At 50.0% G+C, this 19854-nt stretch overlaps 9 protein-coding genes across 9 annotated transcripts; 4 read left to right on the forward strand and 5 right to left on the reverse strand.

Annotated features, from left to right (window-relative positions):
- Nucleotides 1-508: 508 nt before the first annotated feature.
- On the forward strand, nucleotides 509-2026 carry ARB_00717 (uncharacterized protein; the record flags this gene model as incomplete). The annotated part of the gene is made up of 1 exon (XM_003013125.1): nucleotides 509-2026. The coding sequence occupies one exon, from the start codon at nucleotides 509-511 to the stop codon at nucleotides 2024-2026; it is 1518 nt and encodes a 505-aa protein (XP_003013171.1).
- A 1332-nt stretch (nucleotides 2027-3358) lies between these two features.
- Nucleotides 3359-4326, forward strand: ARB_00718 (uncharacterized protein; the record flags this gene model as incomplete). Its single annotated transcript, XM_003013126.1, has 3 exons — nucleotides 3359-3465; nucleotides 3528-4150; nucleotides 4232-4326. The coding sequence occupies 3 exons, from the start codon at nucleotides 3359-3361 to the stop codon at nucleotides 4324-4326; spliced, it is 825 nt and encodes a 274-aa protein (XP_003013172.1).
- Nucleotides 4327-4489: 163 nt separating this feature from the next.
- Nucleotides 4490-7000, reverse strand: ARB_00719 (isochorismatase family protein; the record flags this gene model as incomplete). The annotated part of the gene is made up of 1 exon (XM_003013127.1): nucleotides 4490-7000. One exon carries the CDS (start codon nucleotides 6998-7000, stop codon nucleotides 4490-4492), a length of 2511 nt encoding a protein of 836 aa, XP_003013173.1.
- Nucleotides 7001-8715: 1715 nt separating this feature from the next.
- Nucleotides 8716-10120, forward strand: ARB_00720 (uncharacterized protein; the record flags this gene model as incomplete). Its single annotated transcript, XM_003013128.1, has 4 exons — nucleotides 8716-8920; nucleotides 8985-9016; nucleotides 9101-9379; nucleotides 9446-10120. 4 exons carry the CDS (start codon nucleotides 8716-8718, stop codon nucleotides 10118-10120), a joined length of 1191 nt encoding a protein of 396 aa, XP_003013174.1.
- Nucleotides 10121-10433: 313 nt separating this feature from the next.
- ARB_00721 (uncharacterized protein) lies at nucleotides 10434-12218 on the reverse strand (the record flags this gene model as incomplete). The annotated part of the gene is made up of 3 exons (XM_003013129.1): nucleotides 10434-11206; nucleotides 11256-11503; nucleotides 11698-12218. The coding sequence occupies 3 exons, from the start codon at nucleotides 12216-12218 to the stop codon at nucleotides 10434-10436; spliced, it is 1542 nt and encodes a 513-aa protein (XP_003013175.1).
- A 502-nt stretch (nucleotides 12219-12720) lies between these two features.
- On the forward strand, nucleotides 12721-13975 carry ARB_00722 (uncharacterized protein; the record flags this gene model as incomplete). The annotated part of the gene is made up of 2 exons (XM_003013130.1): nucleotides 12721-13020; nucleotides 13157-13975. 2 exons carry the CDS (start codon nucleotides 12721-12723, stop codon nucleotides 13973-13975), a joined length of 1119 nt encoding a protein of 372 aa, XP_003013176.1.
- Nucleotides 13976-14047: 72 nt separating this feature from the next.
- ARB_00723 (Rad51 family DNA repair protein, putative) lies at nucleotides 14048-15118 on the reverse strand (the record flags this gene model as incomplete). Its single annotated transcript, XM_003013131.1, has 1 exon — nucleotides 14048-15118. The coding sequence occupies one exon, from the start codon at nucleotides 15116-15118 to the stop codon at nucleotides 14048-14050; it is 1071 nt and encodes a 356-aa protein (XP_003013177.1).
- A 1170-nt stretch (nucleotides 15119-16288) lies between these two features.
- On the reverse strand, nucleotides 16289-17380 carry ARB_00724 (bromodomain associated domain protein; the record flags this gene model as incomplete). Its single annotated transcript, XM_003013132.1, has 2 exons — nucleotides 16289-16914; nucleotides 17089-17380. 2 exons carry the CDS (start codon nucleotides 17378-17380, stop codon nucleotides 16289-16291), a joined length of 918 nt encoding a protein of 305 aa, XP_003013178.1.
- A 1716-nt stretch (nucleotides 17381-19096) lies between these two features.
- Nucleotides 19097-19848, reverse strand: ARB_00725 (uncharacterized protein; the record flags this gene model as incomplete). Its single annotated transcript, XM_003013133.1, has 4 exons — nucleotides 19097-19249; nucleotides 19308-19597; nucleotides 19660-19762; nucleotides 19828-19848. 4 exons carry the CDS (start codon nucleotides 19846-19848, stop codon nucleotides 19097-19099), a joined length of 567 nt encoding a protein of 188 aa, XP_003013179.1.
- Between the last annotated feature and the right edge of the window lie 6 nt (nucleotides 19849-19854).

Raw genomic sequence — 19854 nt, forward strand, 5'->3', positions numbered from 1 at the left:
AAGCAACACAATCAATATGAGAGATATAAATAGCTATATAATGATGGGTTACTCCAAAAACTAGTTGGACATCCTCGACACGCTTTACTCTGACAGACAGACTTCTTAGCTTGTTGTCAGAAAACTTCAGCTCTGCCTACCATTAGTGTGGGCTCACTCCTTTTGGTGTAGTGGCAGACTTTGACACTTGTCAAATTCTGCAATGTATTCCTCACCTCTGAGCTTCAACTTTTCCGGATAACCCCTACAGCTACCAGGATACATCCTTGCAATTGTGATTTGATTCTACAGCCTGTGACTACGTCCAAAAATGGTTGGGATTCCCCGCAGACCTGAAGCGTCAGATAATTCTGGCTATGGCAGTAGTAAGTATGCCATAGCTTGTCCTCCGGTATACCATAGTTAAACTAACAAATATCCAGTACCATCCAGGGGCGTTACAACCACGATAGAGCACTGGTTTGCAAGCAAAGAACCCTTTCGAATCGCAGCAGGCAGCCAACTTCCCATGCCTTTGCGCTCAAAACGGATCCGTGCCAACATTGAGTGGAAAGAGATATACGAAAGAGATATTCATCCAGGAATTTCTAAAATATTAACGAAGTATGGGCTTTCCTTTGGTGTGGACAGGCTAGACCGCCTCCAACCCTGGGATGACTCTTACGAAACAAAGGATGTCATCACGATAACCACACACGACGCAGGTCCGAGAAAAGACTGGCAAGATGCAGCTGATACAGTACTAGCTATGGTCAATGAGAAGGTTCCCACCCACGTGTCGCATCCCATTCAAGTTGAAATAATCAACGTTGATAAGATTTACAACGATGTATCCAGTCCGTTGCCGAATGACCGATCCATTGTTGGCCCGCTCGAACAAGTCAAAGACCGGATTGTGGAAGAAGTCTTAGCATTCATGAAGGGTGCATGGTCATCTATTGCATTTCATATGCGTCACCGCCGAGACAACTTCGATGAACCTATGAAACCTACCATCCTCGTAATATGTCGCCCTCATTCTATATGTGACTTTGCTGAGGCCGAAGATCGTCTTCTTGATATCTTAAACGAATTAGATATTTCAGTGTACTTGGAGTTCCTTCCAGGGAGAGTTTTTGCAAATCCAGGACCGAGGCCAACACCTATGTACACTCATGTGGAAGATCTCCCCGAAACGCCGACAAATGGGAGTTCAATCGGCATCAAGGGAAATGAAATAAGCGCTGGAACATTAGGGGGCTGGCTTATACTCAATCTCCCAAAAGAACAACGACAAATAAAATGCGCCCTAACTTGCTATCATGTCATTAGAGGTGATGATAGTAGTGCCACGGACTATACTGATACTCATGGTGTTCATTTGAATAACACTCGCGGACAACTAACCATCCAATATCCTGCCACCATAGATGCAAGAGCTGCTCTCGACAATTTAGACAAACTGTGCCATAATTTCCCGGGTGATCAGCACTTAGAAAAGCAGAGAAATATGGTTTCAGGCCTCGTGTTAGGACCTGGTATTGGGAAAGTCGTCCTTGCATCCGGAAGTCAAGTTCGCAATAACCACCGGGTTGACTGGGCTCTCATAGAAAGTCCAGAAACATTCTCAAAAAATAATACCCCTTCTATTCGCCAAGGCAACTTCATGTCACCACCTGCTGGTCATAGGTATGCTCCGCATCCTGACACCAAGATAAGACAATTTGACTACATCCATGAAGGTGATTGGGTTGTTAAGCTTGGGAGATCTACTTTGACATCTGGGATCATCAATGGCATGAAAAGAGTTGAACGGTGCCCCAACTTTGTTACGGAGGAAATCGAGGTTATGTCTCACTACGTTGATGTTGCGGTAGACGGTGATAGCGGAGCTTTTGTTGTCAACGAGCATGGCCATTTAGTTGGTATGTTATATGCAGTAGCAAAGGCAGTCACTTCCTTCAACACTGCTTATATTACTCCCTTCGATGCAATCCAAGCCCACATCAAGGAAATTACAGATGGAGGTTTTCTCTCATTCGATTAGTTAAAGACGAGCCGATGTTCCGTGTCAACCTGCAAGGGATACGATGCAGTGGTGAGCTTGAGCTCGTGTAAATAATATGCAGAGATTTTGAGCTCTAAAATGTGGTTAGAGATGACTAAGCTACGTATTTTGACGGCGGCTAAGTGCCTTATTATGTCACCTAGCCAATCCGCCTTTTATAGTGTGAGTCTTACAAATAGGATGACATAATCAGGCATCTTGCGTGGTTAGCTCGTCTAAAATGGGCATTCAACTGTCGCTGGGCGTATATCTGGCCCGTCCAACTCATGCCGGGACGAAGAGACAAGGGTGAAGAACAAGATGCCTCGAGCTGTGAAAGGTACGCGGACGGGAGACAAGCTGGACAGACAAGGGCCACAGGATGCTCTAGTTAAATACCCGGCTAACCTCTCTGATAGGCGTTTTGATCGAGTGCGACCCGTCTGTAAAAGCCATCATACTAAAGTATGACAGGCTCCAGAATAATGAGTATATCGTCGAAGACTTAGAGGGTGACGATCGGTACCTGGTTGTCAAGGAGAGCCAGCTTGCGAGCCTTAAGATTCGATTGGCAAAGGCATGGGTTTCACTGCAAACGGTATATACGCGAAGATAACTAACCATGAGAACGACTGCAGGAGCTCGACGGAAAACTTATGCAACCAGAAGAATCCGAGTCCGAGTAACTGCCATTCCTCCACGGTCTTGCGTACGATACACTCGAACCCTTTACTGCACCCAGGCTGGTTCCTATCAAACAATGTGTCCGTTCTCTGCAGCCACCAAGTGACAGAGACCATGACTACTCAACGTAACTTGAACAATCCGCCAAAAACACCTGAATAGTCATATCTTATAAGAAAAAACAACACCTCGCCGGTTGGCGCATCCCGCGACTGTTATCTGTGGTGCTAGAAATATGTCGGGACTAGCAGCGTATACGGACAGGCAGGCAGAGACTGTTGAGGAAGGGCTTCCAGGTGTTATAAGTAAAATATAGACCCAGCAAGGGAAAGGCGACAATAGCGGCCTGATTGTTTTCACATCCACCTTAGTCTACTCGGGTTGCTGGAACAGTGAAATATTGAAACAGTTGCCTTGGTGTATGCTGGCAGCTTCGTTGATAAACGGCGATTCTGAGCCGAGGCCCACGGCTGCTGAGCTCCTCCCGCGTCTCCGTTTGCCGCGCTGCTTCACATGGACGGATCGTACAAGGCACAGTGATACAAGAAAAAGGACATGTAGCTATGCAGCTATCATATCACACATACGTCTCTCTACCAGTCTCTCTTTACTCCGGTCTCAGTGGGTAGAAACGAACTTATCGTCGCCATGGCTCCCAACTACTCTCCCAAACACTTTCTCGTCACCTTTCCAGTCGAATATGTCGCCCATGTCGAAATCAACCGAGCGGACAAGCTCAACTCCTTCTTTGAAGCGTACGGCTTTGTGTTTTTCCCCTGGTGACTCTACAAGAACCTGCTAACGACGTTGGGTACAGGATGTGGCTAGAACTCCGTGACATATTCGGTCAGCTATCTCACGACCCCAACGTACGAGCCGTTGTCCTCTCCGGCGCTGGCTCCCGCGCATTTACTGCGGGACTGGACGTCAAGGCTGCATCGAAAAGTCTCCTTGGACCCAAGCCAGATGGTGATGCCGCACGTCATGCTGCCATATTCCGCCGTCACATTGCCTCCTTCCAGGAATGCATTACTGCGGTAGAGAAGTGCGAGAAGCCAGTCATTGCGGCGATGCATGGGATAAATTTTGGACTTGGGATTGATCTCTCAGCTGCCACGGACATTCGATACTGTGCGGCTGATACGAAGTTCTCCGTCAAGGAGGTCGATATTGGTCTTGCAGCGGATATTGGTACCTTGTCCCGACTTCCAAAGGCTGTTGGAAGCTATAGTTGGGTTAAAGAAGTTTGCTTGACGGCCAGGGTTTTTGATGCCAAAGAGGCAAAGGAGGTCGGATATGTCAGTGCTGTGTTCGATAACAAAGAGGTTATGATTGAAAAGGCATTAGCCACTGCAAAGTTGATTGCTTCCAAGAGCCCTGTTGCTGTCCAGGGTACCAAGGAGCTACTTAACTGGTCAATTGACCATTCGATTCAGGATGGTATGTAATTCTCTCTTCCCCCATGCAAAGCAATTTTGAGATGATGTGGCTAACTATTACTGGCAGGCTTAAGATATACAGGGGTGTGGAATAGCGCAGCCCTTCAGACCAGCGATATAACAACTGCGCTTCTATCGGGCTTGGAGAAACGAACTCCTACGTTTGAGAAGCTATGAGAGTAATATAGGTTCTTGCTCCAGTTCAAAGTGAAAGATTAGATCAGTACATAATGAACCGGGATTATATAGAAGGCATTAATTTAATTTCCAAGCTAAACGCTATAACAAAAAACCTCGCTACCTTTTACATATTTAAAGCAGTCTACGCGCGAATGAATGCCTATCTAGAAGCTACCGCCATTTCATCCATGACCTGCTTTACACAGGCCCTTTTCCGGACTCTGGAGTAGTACCCCATGAGCAGAGGGAATTTTCCCTCGACCACCTTACTTCCATCTTTGGCTTCCACGATCTCTCTAAGTACAGACCAAAAAGCGCAGTCGTCAACTCCAAACAATTTTCCGTTGATGTATAATTTGCCGTGGATTAAGGAATTGAAGGCAGATAGCTTCGCTGCAACCTGCTCAACGTCGCTATCAGAAGATGTTGTCCATGCTTCATACAATTCGTCAACAGCATTCAGCCTCTCCTCCAGTGTCAAGCCATCCACTTTCATATCAGGATCGGGCGCGATATCGGCAATACGGCAATAGGCAGTTTCGGCAATGTATTGAAGAATTGCCATGCTTCCAGTTTCGACATGAGATCCATCTGAGTCAACTAGCAGGGAGGGCTCTCCCTTCGGTGCCGGCGAGGCCTTGGTGTCAGCTTCGTCATTCGACGGGGGGTCCTTAACGCCTCGTATTTCATATCGAATTCCGTTCTCTGTCAATGCAAGGCGTATCCGTAGGTCTGTCGGCTTGTCACAAGCTCCAGGCAAGAATGTCAGAGAAGGAGTGGTCACAAAATTGACGACATCGAAACCGCGTCCATAATTCGCATCCCAATCAAAGTCTGACTGATGGTTCTCCTGACCAAAGGCACGAATCATGCGCTCCGTCTCAGGAGAATCTCCATGTACAATTTTGCCGGCCTTTCCTTTCTTCTTTGACAGGGCGCCTTGGCCCCAGATAGTGTATGATATGGGATTGACGAACGTTCCAATGTGTCTGAAAGTCAGGGAAATCCGTTCTCCATTAAACGCCTTTTCTTCTTTGGATTTTTCCTTTTCCGGTCTTTTGTCTGGCCGAATACCATGGAGCCATTCCATGTTCGATTTCTCCCCAAGAATGAAAAGCGAGTTATGGGGCATGGGAACACGTTGCGTTTGCCTGGAATTTTCGGGTGAAGAATGGGTAGATTTCTTTGCATCGGCCTTGGTGCGCAGTGTCATTGTCCTCAGCGCTCCCAAGCTGACATTACAGATGTTAGATCCCCTGACAATATCAAGCGTCTTGTCGGAGTGCTCAGAGATGCGATCTTCGCCATCCCGATACAGCTGTATCAGGGCATGGTTTAACGGATGGCCTAGCTCCTTCTCGACAACCACCCTTATTTTGTCAACAGTCTTGCTGAATGGAGACAACGGCGGGGATTCATCTGCCGGGTGTCTGTATATTGGTATTGACCCGTCTTGGGCAACATCACCCTGAACAGCGACCAATCTGGGAACTTGTCCCGACATATGGTACATCTTTTGCCATTCGACCTCGTCCCGCAGCCGCTGGAAAGAGTCAGCCGGGATGGCAAGATCGTAGAGGATGCGGGAGTCGCCGCTTGCAATGCGGTCTCCCGGGGTACAGACAAGAGGCTGAGATAGTTTTTGTTTTTGAGATGGTGATGGCGATTCGATGGATTGGTCGCCGTCCTGTGGTTTCCTTGCATCTTTCTCCTCGGGAGGATCGACTGGCCGCTGGCTTGTCTCAAGGATATCTTGCGGCTTGTCAGCACCCCCTTCGATGAAGTGGTGTGTGGCAATTTGGCCGTCGGGATTCTGGTAGTTGGGTGAGGAGAGTCCAAGCGTACCTATTTTCTCCTCGATTCCAGTGAGAAGTGACGAGTCTGCCCGCTCCAGGACGGGTGAAGCAGCAGCAAAGTCCTGACCCTCCATCAGTTCACGACTCGTTATTCCATTGGCACCCATGATATCAGCCATGCGCCTCATCGCCTCCCGATGGCGCAAGGAGCTCCGATATCCCAGACAATCTTCAATCAGGGTGACGGTGAGACCGTGACGGACGGCATCGACTGCGGTCGCATACACGGAGGCATTGGAGAGCGAGCCGCAGACAAAAATCTCGGTGACAAATCGAGAACGGAGGGAGAGAAGCAGGCCCTGGGTCTCAAAAGCCGAGTACTCTGACTTGACAAGAACCGTGTCCTCGTTGGGATCTATGGCAGCGAGGATGGGGGCAGGAAAGTGGAATCCGGAGGAGTTTGGTAGGCAGCATCGCCGTCCGGCACAGGCTTTGTCTGAGACCGAGAGGAAGGCTTCGGGGTCGTCTGAGAACAAAGATTGCCGAGCCTGCTCTGCTGCTTGTTTCTTCTTAGACAATCCTTTGGGCGCGGGCGTGCTGGTAACAGGCGGTCCATCCTCCAACACAACGGTATCCCCTCCTAGACCTTCGTTGACCACGGGCCGGCGCCCTTCAAACACACTCTGCACCCAGATAACCTCTCCAGAGGCGCGGAAAATTCGAGCGAGGTCCGGAATGAGCGACAGAAAATCAGCGGTGTTGGAGACAAACAGATTCCCGTGTTGCCTGACGAAGTCGTTCTGCAGGTCGAGGACGAGCAGAGCTTGCTGAGTGGCGATGTGGGGAGCTGAAGAGAGAAGTTTTGAGGCCAGCATCGTCGTCGTGGCCCGTCTCCTGCCTCCGTTATTGCTTTGGTTCACCCAGCCGGCACTGTTTGCTGTACTTCGATGTATGTATGAATCCTTTCTTCAGGTCAGTTTTAGTATTCACTTGACGAAGAGCGAGGATAAGAACAAGGGGGTGTGGTTTGGTTGGTTAGAAAACCAGTAGGGAGGGCGTGGGGGCAAGGCACCATCCACCCGTTAACGATCCATCTATCCATGCCAGGGTGGATTGAGATGGCCTTGGTACCGCAGCTAGCTGAACGTGCGGCCGCGCTACGCATCACAACCGAGACGACCGTTCAAGCCCGCGCGGCTGCATCTGCTGGCTAGCCAGCCCTGGGCAAGATGGGCACTTGCTCACGCAGCGCGCGGTCCCCAGACCATGGCGGGCGCCAGGCTCCTGCGGGTAGGTTAGGGCGCACGCAAGGTCCTTCGACCAGGGTGCTGCGGGAGAGTGATCGATGTACCTCGCAGTAGTACTTAAGTGTAGTATAAGGCCGTCGTAGAGTAGTACCGAGTCTCGCTCTGCACCCGGCGAGAGGAACCCTGCAACTCACGCTCTGCAAGTTGGCTTGTCAGATGCCGGCAGCCACTTTAAAGTTGGTTAGAGTTTAGTGCGGACGGGAGGCTCCCGTGGTCACGGGGTCTGCACGGGCGTCTCTAGTACTTAAAGACGGATGCATACGGGGGGACGGGGGGCCGGGCCTGCGACCGTACGATGGCGGACCGTGATAGATGGGCCATAGGCTGCGTGTTGAGGAGTCCTCTCTCTCGCTAGGCCCGGCCGACCGCTTACGCGAGGCTTCTCTTACTTAGGACTCGGGACTGTTTAAGAGGGAGAAGCCAGCCCAGTGCCTGAGGTAAGCAGATAAAATACAGAGGGTCGCTTAGTAAGTAAAGCTTTTCCTGTTGTCCAATGATACCTCGGTATTTCCTGATTATATAATAATGATGCCACCTCTTGGTACGTTTTTTATGTATAAGTGCTCCGTACTCCGTAAAGTATAAGTTGGTTAGGTACTTGCAATAAACCACGAGTGTCCTCATGAATATTGAATATCCATCAAAAAGCCTTGTGTCATGCCTGTGCTAGCACCGTACCTGTGCACAACATGGGGACCATCCATTCGCTTGTGACCATTCGGTAAGGACTGTCTGGATCTCCACCGGATGGACTCCTTTTTAACACAGTGGGGAAAAGCAGGCCAGGCGGCCCAGGTCGGTGAACCTGTATGCGCATGCATGCATGCATGTTTGCATGTTACTCTACAACTAAGTACTACTTACAACGGAGTATACATACTCCAACCAAGAACGAAGAGCAGCAAACGTCACTACAGCATGCAGTATGACATAAGTTCTTAGTCATCTCACGTGTTATCGGAGAATTATTAATCCATGTCACCGATATCGGCTGCGCTATTCCCTATCAGGCATGGCGCCACGGCCCAAGCTCCCCCTCTCCTGGCCAATCAAAAACCCGCAAAAAGAAACAAAGGACCAGCCGAGGTTTTTTTTTCCCTCTTCCTCTTCCTGTCTTTTTTTTGACTCATCCCGGGCGAAGGACAAGAAAAAAAAAAAGGTTTCCCTATTCATCCATTTAAATATCAACTTCGCCAACCTCCAACTCCAGCGTCAAACTCCAGCGTCAAACTCCAGCTCCAGCTTCAGCTTCGTCGTCTCCTCTCCGCACAGTATCACGAACAATGGCTGCCCGTCCCTTGGCCAGGGCTGTTGCCCGTCACCTATCCCAGTCAGCTTCTGCCGTCTCTCGGAGGTCGTTTGTTGCGGCTGCAAGCTCTCGTCCAACCCTGGTCGCTGCCGGCAGAGCTGCCATTGCCTCCCCGGTCACGCAGCAAATCCGAGGTGTCAAGACCATCGACTTTGCCGGCACCAAGGAGACCGTCTACGGTGAGTTTGCTTCCAGGTATAATTGAATTGTTCATGTCGGAACTGCTTGCTAACGAGGCTCCAGAGCGGGAGGACTGGCCACGCGAGAAGCTCCTGGTGAGTCAGGCGGGTGCTTATATTGGGGGATAATGGCAGGGAAACTCGTCAATTGGGGCTGTTGGACTGACCAGTTCGGTGTAGGAGTACTTTAAGAACGACACCCTCGCCCTCATCGGATACGGTTCCCAGGGCCACGGCCAGGGCCTTAACCTGCGTGACAATGGTCTTAACGTCATTGTAGGTGTCCGAAAGGACGGTGCGTCGTGGAAAGAGGCCATCCAGGATGGCTGGATCCCCGGCAAGAACTTGTTCGATGTCACCGAGGCCATCAAGAAGGGAACCATCGTCATGAACTTGCTCAGCGATGCCGCCCAGAGTGAGACATGGCCTACCATCAAGCCTCTTCTTACTAAGGGAAAGGTAAGGTCATTCCCTGGCACAAGTCGTATTTAATTCTAAACGGAGATCACACGCTGACTTGGATAGCAGACACTTTACTTCTCGCACGGCTTCTCTCCTGTCTTCAAGGACCTGACTAAAGTCGACGTGCCAAAGGACATTGATGTCATCCTGGTCGCACCCAAGGGCTCTGGCCGAACCGTTCGCTCTCTCTTCCGTGAAGGCCGTGGTATCAATTCTTCCGTTGCCGTCTTCCAGGATGTAACCGGAAAGGCCGAGGAAAAGGCCGTGGCTCTCGGTGTTGCTGTTGGTAGCGGATACCTCTACAAGACCACCTTTGAAAAGGAGGTGTACTCTGACCTCTACGGCGAGCGTGGTTGCTTGATGGGTGGCATCCATGGCATGTTCCTCGCCCAGTACGAGGTCCTTCGCGAGAGAGGCCACAGCCCCAGCGAAGCCTTCAACGAGACTGTCGAGGAGGCTACCCAGAGTCTGTATCCTCTTATTGGTGCCAATGGAATGGACTGGATGTACGCCGCCTGCTCCACGACTGCTCGCCGTGGTGCCATTGACTGGAGCAGCAAATTCAAGGACACCCTCAAGCCCGTCTTCAATGAACTGTATGACAGCGTGAAGGATGGTAAGGAAACCAAGCGCTCGTTGGATTATAACTCGCAGAAGGACTACCGAGAGAAGTACGAGAAGGAGATGCAGGAGATCCGCGACCTAGAGATCTGGAGAGCCGGAAAGGCTGTCAGGTAAGCGTTGCCCCGGTACCACCTGCTGTATCATTGCTTCCTCATGCTCACACTAACACTTTCTTCCTACCTAGATCCCTGCGGCCGGAAAACCAGAAATAGACACAGCCCTATTCTCTTGACCGTTTGACCGCCGATACCCCCGGGCTTCATTTTTCTATCTCTTTTGTACCCTGTCTGAGCTGTTCCTCTTTGTACCATTACCTTCAGGTTACCGCAAAATAGCTTGGTCGTTTCTTTTCATTTTTTTATTTTTAGAGACTGCAGCAGTTCATCCTCCATCCTCACATTCTCTACCTACATACAGTGCAAGTATCTCACATCGGAATCAAGGACCACTTCTCCTTGATAGTGTTTTTATTTTTCGCTTCGTCATCCTTGTCCCTGAGCCGTCTAGCTTGTTCCGGAGTTAATTGGCCAAGTCTCCGTGGTTCCAAGACTCCCGTCTTGCCTGCGAAAAGGGGTTCCAGTAAGCCTGGGTTGCTGTTGGGAACGGGATAGTCGCATAAGAACTTATGAAGTCCAAGCACGTCGCGTCTGTACAGGCTGAGGTTCCATCGAGTGCCAATGTTTCGGGCGCTGTTGATAAACCGAACCACGAACTCTACCCATCGAAAGGCATCAATTTCAGCCGTGAGGCCAGGACCCCGGCGAAATTCGACTGTATAATTATCTCCCTCCAGCAAGTTGGTGAAGTTCCAACCGTAATTCCGGTTGTTCCCGGAGTTCATAAGCTGTACAAGCTCAACATTGTTTGTACATGCATCGACAAGGTCAAAGGATGCCTTGTCAGACTTTCCTTCGAATCGCGGATTGTCACAACAATTATTCTTCCCCCATATACTCCCGCGGCGATGCTCGGGGACGACGAGCTCAATAGATGACTCGAAGTACAGGATAGCGCGGGAAACACGCTTAAGATCCTCTAGTGTCCACGGTCTTTCTTGCTTGCTGATGTGAACGTGAAACCCACAAGAGTGGTTCACTTGAAGGGATGCAAGGGTTCTCAAGTGCTTGAACACAGATCCCACAGATCTCCTCCAGAGTGGATTGGAATGGTACATTACTGGAGATGAGAATTCTGCGTCAACTGTTGATTCGTTAGCGAGTTGATATACGAAAGATAGAGAGAAACATACTCTGTCCAGGCCTATCAGTTTCAAGGGAGCAGTCCTCCTCCATCGTCCATTCAGTTAGGCGATTCGGCCCAAAATAAGGGCATTCGTCCAGATCAAGGTGCATTAGATGCACGTTTTCTTTGATTTGGCGGTAGCTGGATACCAGCTCCTTTGCAAAATCTTCCTTGGACGTGTACACATTGTCATTTGGCTGAAGGAACAGTTCGACTTCTATGCCAATTTTGTAGTTGGTCTCCATTTGGCTTGGACTAGGCAGAGATTGGTGGAGGTTCTGGTTAGAGGAGATGTATGCAGAATTATCAAGCAGGTCCTTGCGTTATGAGTAGAGGAAAGAGATATTGGATACTTTTGATTTTCCCTCTGAAGCAACAGAGAACTGTTCACTTATTTATGCTAGTTAACATTGCTTTCTTGAATATTCCAGTGAAGAAGAAGCATTCACTTCTCTTCTGTTAATTCTGCAGAATTGCCATTCCAAACAAAGGTCTTACCATGCACCTGCTCATTGTCTCCATTTAGAATATCGGAGAATCTGATGATACAGTCCCGCAGGGTATATTCGTTTGCTTTATATGCAGTTAGGCGGTTCTCCTCCTCCTGTGTCTCCACATAGTAAGCCATACCATCTACAAAAAAATGAAGTCGTGCACATTGAAGCACAGGGCATCCACCCCAGAATTTAGCCTGATAGCCCAGAACCTGTGCAGGACGCAGGTTTAGTTTCACATCATCAGAGGGTAGGTCAAGGACTTCGGCCAGTAATTCCTTATCCATAAGGTTTCCATGAACGAAAAAGTGGTACTTCTCGAAATACCCAGGTGTTCCAATATTTAAAGCATCGGCATCTGGTACGTAAGGATCGGCAGGAGGCTTCCAGCCTTCAGGTATCATTTTAAACTTCTCCGCCATAGTGGAACGCTTTGTGAGCTTATGATGGAGAGCTCTAGGTGATATATTCTCCATGGCTGCCGCCTCGATAGATGAAGATGAATGTAGGATCTCTCCAGTTGATAGGTGCGCTTATGCTTTTCCTGAGGTTACAAGCCAGATTAGTTGATAGTCTACTATTCTGACAGATAGCACACATACAAACATCAAGATGGCTCTAGATGCAGCCAGAAGAAGAGCAGTTCAATTTCAGGACCGCAATAATATGGAATAGTGTATTCGTTGCGTAGCTGATGGTAGAGGACAATAGAAGGCAAGTAAGTGTCTTGATGTTCTGTCATGCTGCGGTTTTATACTGCGTCATCTTAGTAATCAAAGGGAGGCTCGAGATTACTAACAAAGTTAGAAATTCGGGGATGTCACGTGCCGCGGAAGAGCCGCACGCCCTGCGAATACGAGATCGAGATATAAGGCCGGAGGCGCGGACAGGTGGAAAGAGGGAAACGAACAGGTATCTGAGAGGCGTTGTGGTGCTGAGACAGATCTTAAAGAACAGTGCATACTAGGCCCTGCAAACATGACGGACAAACAGCATTGGCTCCCCGTGACGCGGGAGAACATCCAAACTGCTCATTCTATGATTAGGCCGTATATTTACGAGACCCCGGTTCTGACGTCCAAGACGTTGAACTCCCTTGCGTCCACCCCGCAGCCAGCGGAGGCCTTGATAGGAACCCCGTTCGAGGGTCAGCAGCCGGCGTGCCCGAAGATTAAATTCTTCTTCAAGTGTGAGAATTTCCAGCGGATCGGAGCGTTCAAGGTGCGGGGAGCTTTCCACTCCATCCTGCGAGTTATCAAGACCAAGGGTGAGGAGGAGGTGAGAAAGCGTGGTGTAATCACACACAGCTCTGGTCTGTTATCTTTGCCTGTTTTCATTTCTGCTATTCCAGCATTATCACTTTGTTTGTGTGAAACCGTACGGCTAATGGTTGGGTGTAGGAAACCATGCTCAGGCTGTTGCTCTCGCTGCGTCCACTCTTTCAATCCCGGCCTACATTATCATGCCGTCGATATCTATCCCATCTAAGATCGAAGCCACCAAGGGCTACGGTGGGAAGGTGGTTTTCTCCGGATTGACGAGCGAGCAGCGCGAAGAAGTGATGCGGAAGGTCCAGGAGGAGACTGGTGCTATTCTGATTCACCCATACGACCACCCAGATACCATCATTGGCCAAGGAACTGCTGGCCTCGAACTGGATACCCAAGTAAACAAACTTGTATCTGAGAACCCCGAGTTGAGTGTCCGTGAGACTGAGGATGGGAAAGGATGTGGTTTGGATGCAGTTATCACCCCCGTGGGCGGAGGAGGTCTGAATTCTGGAACCGCTACCGTCTTCGCCGATCCACGGGCTGATGGCCGCAAGATCCACGTCTTTGGCGCTGAACCATCGTTCCAGGGCGCAGACGATGCTCGTCGTGGACTTAAAGCTGGGGTGAGGATTCCAGAGGTCAAGTCACTTACAATCGCCGACGGATTAAGGGTTCCGATCGGTGAGATCGCATTTAGTATCCTTTCTGATCCCGCCAAATCCCGCGGCGTGTTTAGCGTGACCGAGGAGCAAATTAAGAGTGCAATGAGACTTGTTGTCGAGAGGATGAAGATAGTCATCGAACCCAGCGCGGCTGTTCCCCTTGCAGTCTGCCTCTACAACGAGGAGTTTAGGCGGATTGTTGAACAAGAGGGTGGTGAAGCAGGCTGGAATATCGGAGTCATATTCTCTGGGGGCAATACGACTATCGACGCCATGTCCGGTCTATTTTCTGCATCTTAATCCTGGAGATGGCTTTCGCTCACAGACAGATATATGAATAACATAGATAGTAGATAGCAAAGTGTGCTTTTCTCATTCCACTAGGTTAATGCCCCGTTTATGGACAAAATAATTAAACCGTCCTTTGCATTTTGATTTCTGTATCGACGGCCCGATCCATGATGGCCAGTCCTCTTTGCCATAGGGGTCAATCCATGCCGAAAATTTCCCCTGTGCAACTACAAGACTGCGCTGATGGCCAAGATGAAGGGCGTCCTTGATGGACCGTGAAGAGAATTTGCGGACTGCATCACGTCGGACAACTAGTCGCATTGTTGAATAGGATCTCCATGCATGAGGCAAATGGGGCATAAAGGACATGACCTTGGGACGCGGATATAGAAGCTCAACAGGATATCCAAACCCGCTTGGCTTAGGAATGTGTAGGTCAGCCCTCCTCCTGCCGATGACGGTGTAGATAACAGTACATGCAAACCGGTCTTGAAGCCGGCGCAGACACCAGACAATGTACTTCGCTGAGTGCACGATTTGATAGAGCTGCGGAGGTTCAGTCCAGGGAAATTTAGGCAATTCCGTTGGCAGGCTGTCTACAAGTGCCTGGCGTTTGTCCTTGAAGTAGAATGAGGACGTGCTATCCAGCATGATAGAATGGAGCTTCCTTGGAGCAGAACGATGCCGTGTTACGTCAAGCAGGTATTCCTCTAGGGATCGTAGGGTTGCCACGACTGATTCCGACGAGCTAGGTTTGAAAACATGGACATGTTGCAGGCAGTCTGTCACCATCTTCCGCAGTTCAGCCTCCTCATCTTCTCTCAGCCGCTTGCGAGGAGGCGGTCCAGCACCGCGCTGCTTCTGCTTTTGCCCATACATCTTCTCACGCGCGTAGTGAAGAGCTACGTCGCGTAGACGGGTAGCGTTGAAATGGTTCTGGGAGTCCAGAAAGACAACGACCCCGTTCTGTCCACCTATGCGGATACCGTTGAAGGATGCCGGCAGTATGCCTACAGCAGCAATATAGTATAGTAGCGATGACTTGCCGCTGCTCCTCCCCAGGCCTCGTCTGGGGCCGGCAATCTCCAGCACTTTGTGGTGATCAGGCCCTCCAGGGCGAGAATGTGGCGGTCTGTGGAAGATGCGCAGCATGTCATCAATCACTCTGACGCCCACGGGAGTTGTCTCGATATGGCCTTGGGGATGCTTCCCGCATTTACGCCTAACATCGCGAAGGATCTGTGGGCACGGTTAGCTGGTGCTTGGGTAACTAGCTCGTTATTAGTTATAGGTTTCAATCGGTCATTGCTCACGCCCTCCAGAGTGTCTTCCTGGGTCTCTTCACGAACCCGTTTCCCTAAAGCCCGCGTAGCCATGACAGCTTCTGAACTCTTGCCTTGTGGATGGCTGTGCAGTCGTCTGCGGTAGTTTAGTTATGTAGCAGATGCTCGAAGCTAAGTTAATTACCTAATTGGGTTAAGTTGACTAGGGTCCGCTGCGGTTGGTCGAAAAAAAGGAGTATATTACTTAGTAATTAAGTTATTCTATCTTATCCAATAATATATCTTTATTCTTTAATTACGTAATTTTAGAAAATAAGTAATGGTTAGCTCCTCCATATGAAATGAATTTTGACCCGATAACTAGTTCGAACATCCAGTCTGCCGTAAGAGCCTCAACTTCAACGTCTGTACACTCGACGTCGAGCGTCTACCCTGCACGGACCCGGGGATCAGCACTCATCAATGGCACCTCAGGTCGAGTCATGGCCGGCTACTGAGCTCCCTCAGCGCCTGCAGAGCTATCATGTTGGTTACAGGGCGAAAGCTCGCAAGGGCGGCCCCATTGACCTGGCTCAGTGCCCTCTCTACGAACTGACGCAGTACTCGTGCAATCCGCCGGACGCAGGGCCACCGGAGCCCGGCGTAGTCAGGTGTACAACATTTACGAGGCTCTTCCGAAGGTATTTATTTGGTTCCCTCCCTGTTGTTTCGTTGCGTTGTGGATAGTGCTGATGATGGCGACCGCTCGCTAGATGTGCCAACGGAGTTACCGCTGAGACAACCGCATGGGAGAAAACAGCATCGACAAGGCTATAGACAGCGAGGATTAGAGATTACGTATGATGAAACTGTTCATCTATTTACATGGGAGACTGAGGAAACATGCGTCAATGGCGAATACAGCAAAGAGTGCAGGATGAGGTCACGTCAAGGCCGTGTCGAGCCACCGGTATCAACCCGTTTAATCCAACGGACGAGCAACCGAGAAGAAGCAGAAGATAGAGTAAGATTGTTGGAGGTTGACGACAGGCCAGCCAGTCTATTCAGCTTCCCTCGCCGCAGCCATTGTCATACGCTGCGGGTCGGGGCGGGTAGCTGGAGCTGATGGTTTGCGCCAATAAACCCGGTTACTGTTCACAATCGGCCCAAGGTCTAGCACTAGGGAGCCATCGGCCTGTTTGGAGGCAGAGGTCGACTTTGCCAATGCCTTCAGTGTCTTGTCAAACATGCTGTCCATGCTCTCGTTTTTGCGCCCCCACAGTAACTTGTCCCGGTGTGCCCGACCGCTGCCCTGACCCTCCCTCGCCGCACGTGTGAGCTTGCGCAAGGCCTCCTCACCCAATCGACCTTCCTCCGTTGCGCGTTCTCGGATCTTTTCAGGGTTGATTTCTCGCTTGGTGGCGAATACAGGGGTCTCTTGATATGTGTGTTTGCTTGGGAAACTGGGGAAGTTTTTGGGTATATAGGAGGCTTTCTTCAGATCACCGACCCCGGAGTTTAATTCAGGCCCCAAGAAGGCGTAATTTCGCGCTGGTATGGGTTTGTCTTCATCGTCTGCACCTTCTGGAGGGGGAGTAGGGAGACTTGGTTTGGATGAGGGAGTAGTAGTAGTAGTAGTAGGCTGCATCCTCCGCGGGAATGCCTTGAGATGCGGTTGAAGGGAGTCTACACGTATCGAGTGGTAGCGTAATGCGTGTTCAAAGTCCTGTGGTATGGGCTGCACCCTCCGACTGGATGTCATCGACTGCCGGACGTAGGATAGAAAGTGAAGCATATCTAGACGAGATGGTTAGTTTTTTACAGGCTATCAGGTGGCAGCAGAGGCTAGATGGAACACACGCTCTTCGACATTGTTCCTGAAGCTGTCCAAGACTACCGGCTCGACGTTATCAAATCCGGCCTCATCCAGCACTCTCGCAATCGACGCATTCAGCTGGGCATCAATGGAGGTGCTATCATTCAAGGTCTCTGCGCCAGCAGCAAGAAGGTCGTGGGAACGCTGCAAACAGTGATGCCGCCGGTATGATCGTCGCTGTCTCTTTGCTGGAGAGGCGCCATCCGCATCGAATGACGGGCGTTTTGTAGAGCTCTGGGGTGAGGGAGGCATCTGGGCCGGGTTCGTCTGGGCCATCTGAGCGAAAGTTGATTAGCGGTCCACAGGGAACCAAACGGAGCAAGATGGAGTTGTTTGGGCGCGCGATGTAATGTCCAACAGCTCAGGCCGCTCGTCTGCTCTTATCCTTCGCTGTCTTCTGCTCTGTGTCCTTCTCGTCGCCGTCTGCGTGCGGTGCATGCGGATGGATGTCGTGAATCTCGAACTTCGCAGGCAGAGGAATGGTGGAAGAAGAATAGTCACGTGATGTTATTCAATGGATGGACCCGGACTTCTGTGAGGTGTTCATTGTTGGTATTATTATTCAGGCTGGCAATGGGAAGACGGACGCGGGGCAGATGACGCCCCTTTTTGCTCTCGCTAACAGCCATTCATTCACTCATGCGACTTGCTATTGATGCTGCCGTCGCCGTCGCCGTCGCCGTCGCCGTAATCTTTTTCTGCCTTTTCTGGTGTTGCTTGTGTTGGCTCATACGAGAATCACGTGACCCATCCGTCCTGCCATCAACTTCGACTTTCGACTTCAACTTCCGATCGCACTTCAGACACTTTCAACAACGACGCAGACCAACTTTTGCTCCCTTGCGATTCATCCACCCTTCTCTGCCCTGACCTCGATTCTCAGCGCTGCACAATGGCTGGCGTTATGGCTATGAAGCCCGTTACTGGAGTAAGTGCTGGAGTTTGCCGTCCTTGCCGCGCGAGAGGGCCCATCGTGCCTTTTTTTGCAGCTTTTATGGCTTCTTCTGGAGGCCCTGCGTCCGAATGGCCCGGCATCTGTCCTGAAGAAACTTGCTAATTGTCATGTCTGATGAGTAGATGCTCCGCCGCGGCTTGGTGCTTGATCTTAGCACCGCCTTGGGTAAGTCCAAAACCTGATAATTGCCAGGGAAGACCACCATAGTGAAGGACGGTGACTACCTAAAGAGGGAGAGAGAAGGCATCTCGATCCATCGACAAAACATATATCCAACTCTGAACACCTCGGTTCGAATATCTGTCTAATATATCCCTTAATTGTAGGACTTGGAGTTAGCTGTGGCTACTTCTGGTGGTACGGTATGTAGTGCACTTCCTTATGCTTCGGTAGTCAAGATTCATTGCCAGATATCTGATCCCTACTGATACAGGCTATCACCTCCCGCGCGTCCGTGCCCGTGACAACTTCTACTCCCGACTTGAAGCCCAGCGTGCCGAGGAGCTCTCTTCTTAAAAACCTGACACGCTACCAACGAACCTTGAATCATTACGCATGCTCAGCCCTTCTTGACCTCGCAGCCTTCCACCGCTATCCGGCCATTATCCGTATACTTGTGAATTACCGCACACCATTACATTGTGAATTTTGATACACTGGCCGGTCCGCCAACCTGACATGGGAGATGGAGGAGAGTCATCCGCGCTGCGTATCGTGTACTGTATAAAAAGGGAACTTTGAAAAATACTGGAAGAATCCTACTTCGCTATAGAATGTCAACTTTTTACACCTGCCCTTTTATTAATTTTTAACTACCAATATCTCCGGCATAAGGTGGTACTAAATATGTACGATCTGTTTTGACAGCCTGCAATGTCGTACATATGTAGAAGTATAGTTTCACTCGATGGAACGTAAATAAATGAATGCTGGGTGGAACATTTCTATAGAAGGTAATTATACCGAGGGGAAAGGAGCAATGCCAGAAACCAGGATGAATGGTGAGAATCTCGCTAATGGCATACATGAGGTCATGCTTATCGTGTAACGCGATCGTACTGTATATTTTTAATGGTGCCCCCCGCCATGGCGGTTCGAACGTTCCGCTTGAATCCTTCGTGGTTAAGTCGCAAATCGTCGGCTGCTTCTTTGTTCAAAGGGTCAGAGGCGTTTGGCTCGAGAAAGAGGAACTACACTGGTTGTTAGTGACCCAGAAGTGGCGCTTGAAAGATGCTAGAATATACGCACCTGTAGTCCAACAATGACGGCATTCAAGTTTAACACAGGTTTCCAGTCTTCTCTCAATATGTTGAGACAGACATTTCCTTCAAGATCAATGTTGGGGTGATATATCTTTTGCTGGCCTTTTACTTTTGGAGGATCGTGCGGGAAATTCTGGTTGATCGTGAAGGTGAAGGAAAACGTTCCGCCACGGTACATGCCCTCGTCTGGCTCGATGATTAGAATGAAGTTTAAGATATCGTCGGGATTAGGAAATGTCATTTTCATCGTGCTGCCAAGAGAGAGTTCCGCGAGATCTGCAATCCTATCATCAGTTGAGAATCAAGACGAAATTATGGGCACAGGATCACAGACATACCGCGCTGTACTCGTAGCTGAGATGCGGTGACCTTTTTCTTCTTTTTCGTTTCTACCGCACCACCGCCCCCTTCGGAGTTCTCAGCTTGCTGCTGCTTCTGTTTCTATTGAGAGTCAGCCCGGCTGCACAGGCATGTATATGGGGGTGAAAACCCTCAGAAGGTCCTACCATAGACCATATTTTCAACATCTTGAA

The sequence above is a fragment of the Trichophyton benhamiae genome (genome assembly GCF_000151125.1).
Source record: "Trichophyton benhamiae CBS 112371 chromosome Unknown contig00142.0, whole genome shotgun sequence".
NCBI lineage: Eukaryota > Fungi > Ascomycota > Eurotiomycetes > Onygenales > Arthrodermataceae > Trichophyton > Trichophyton benhamiae.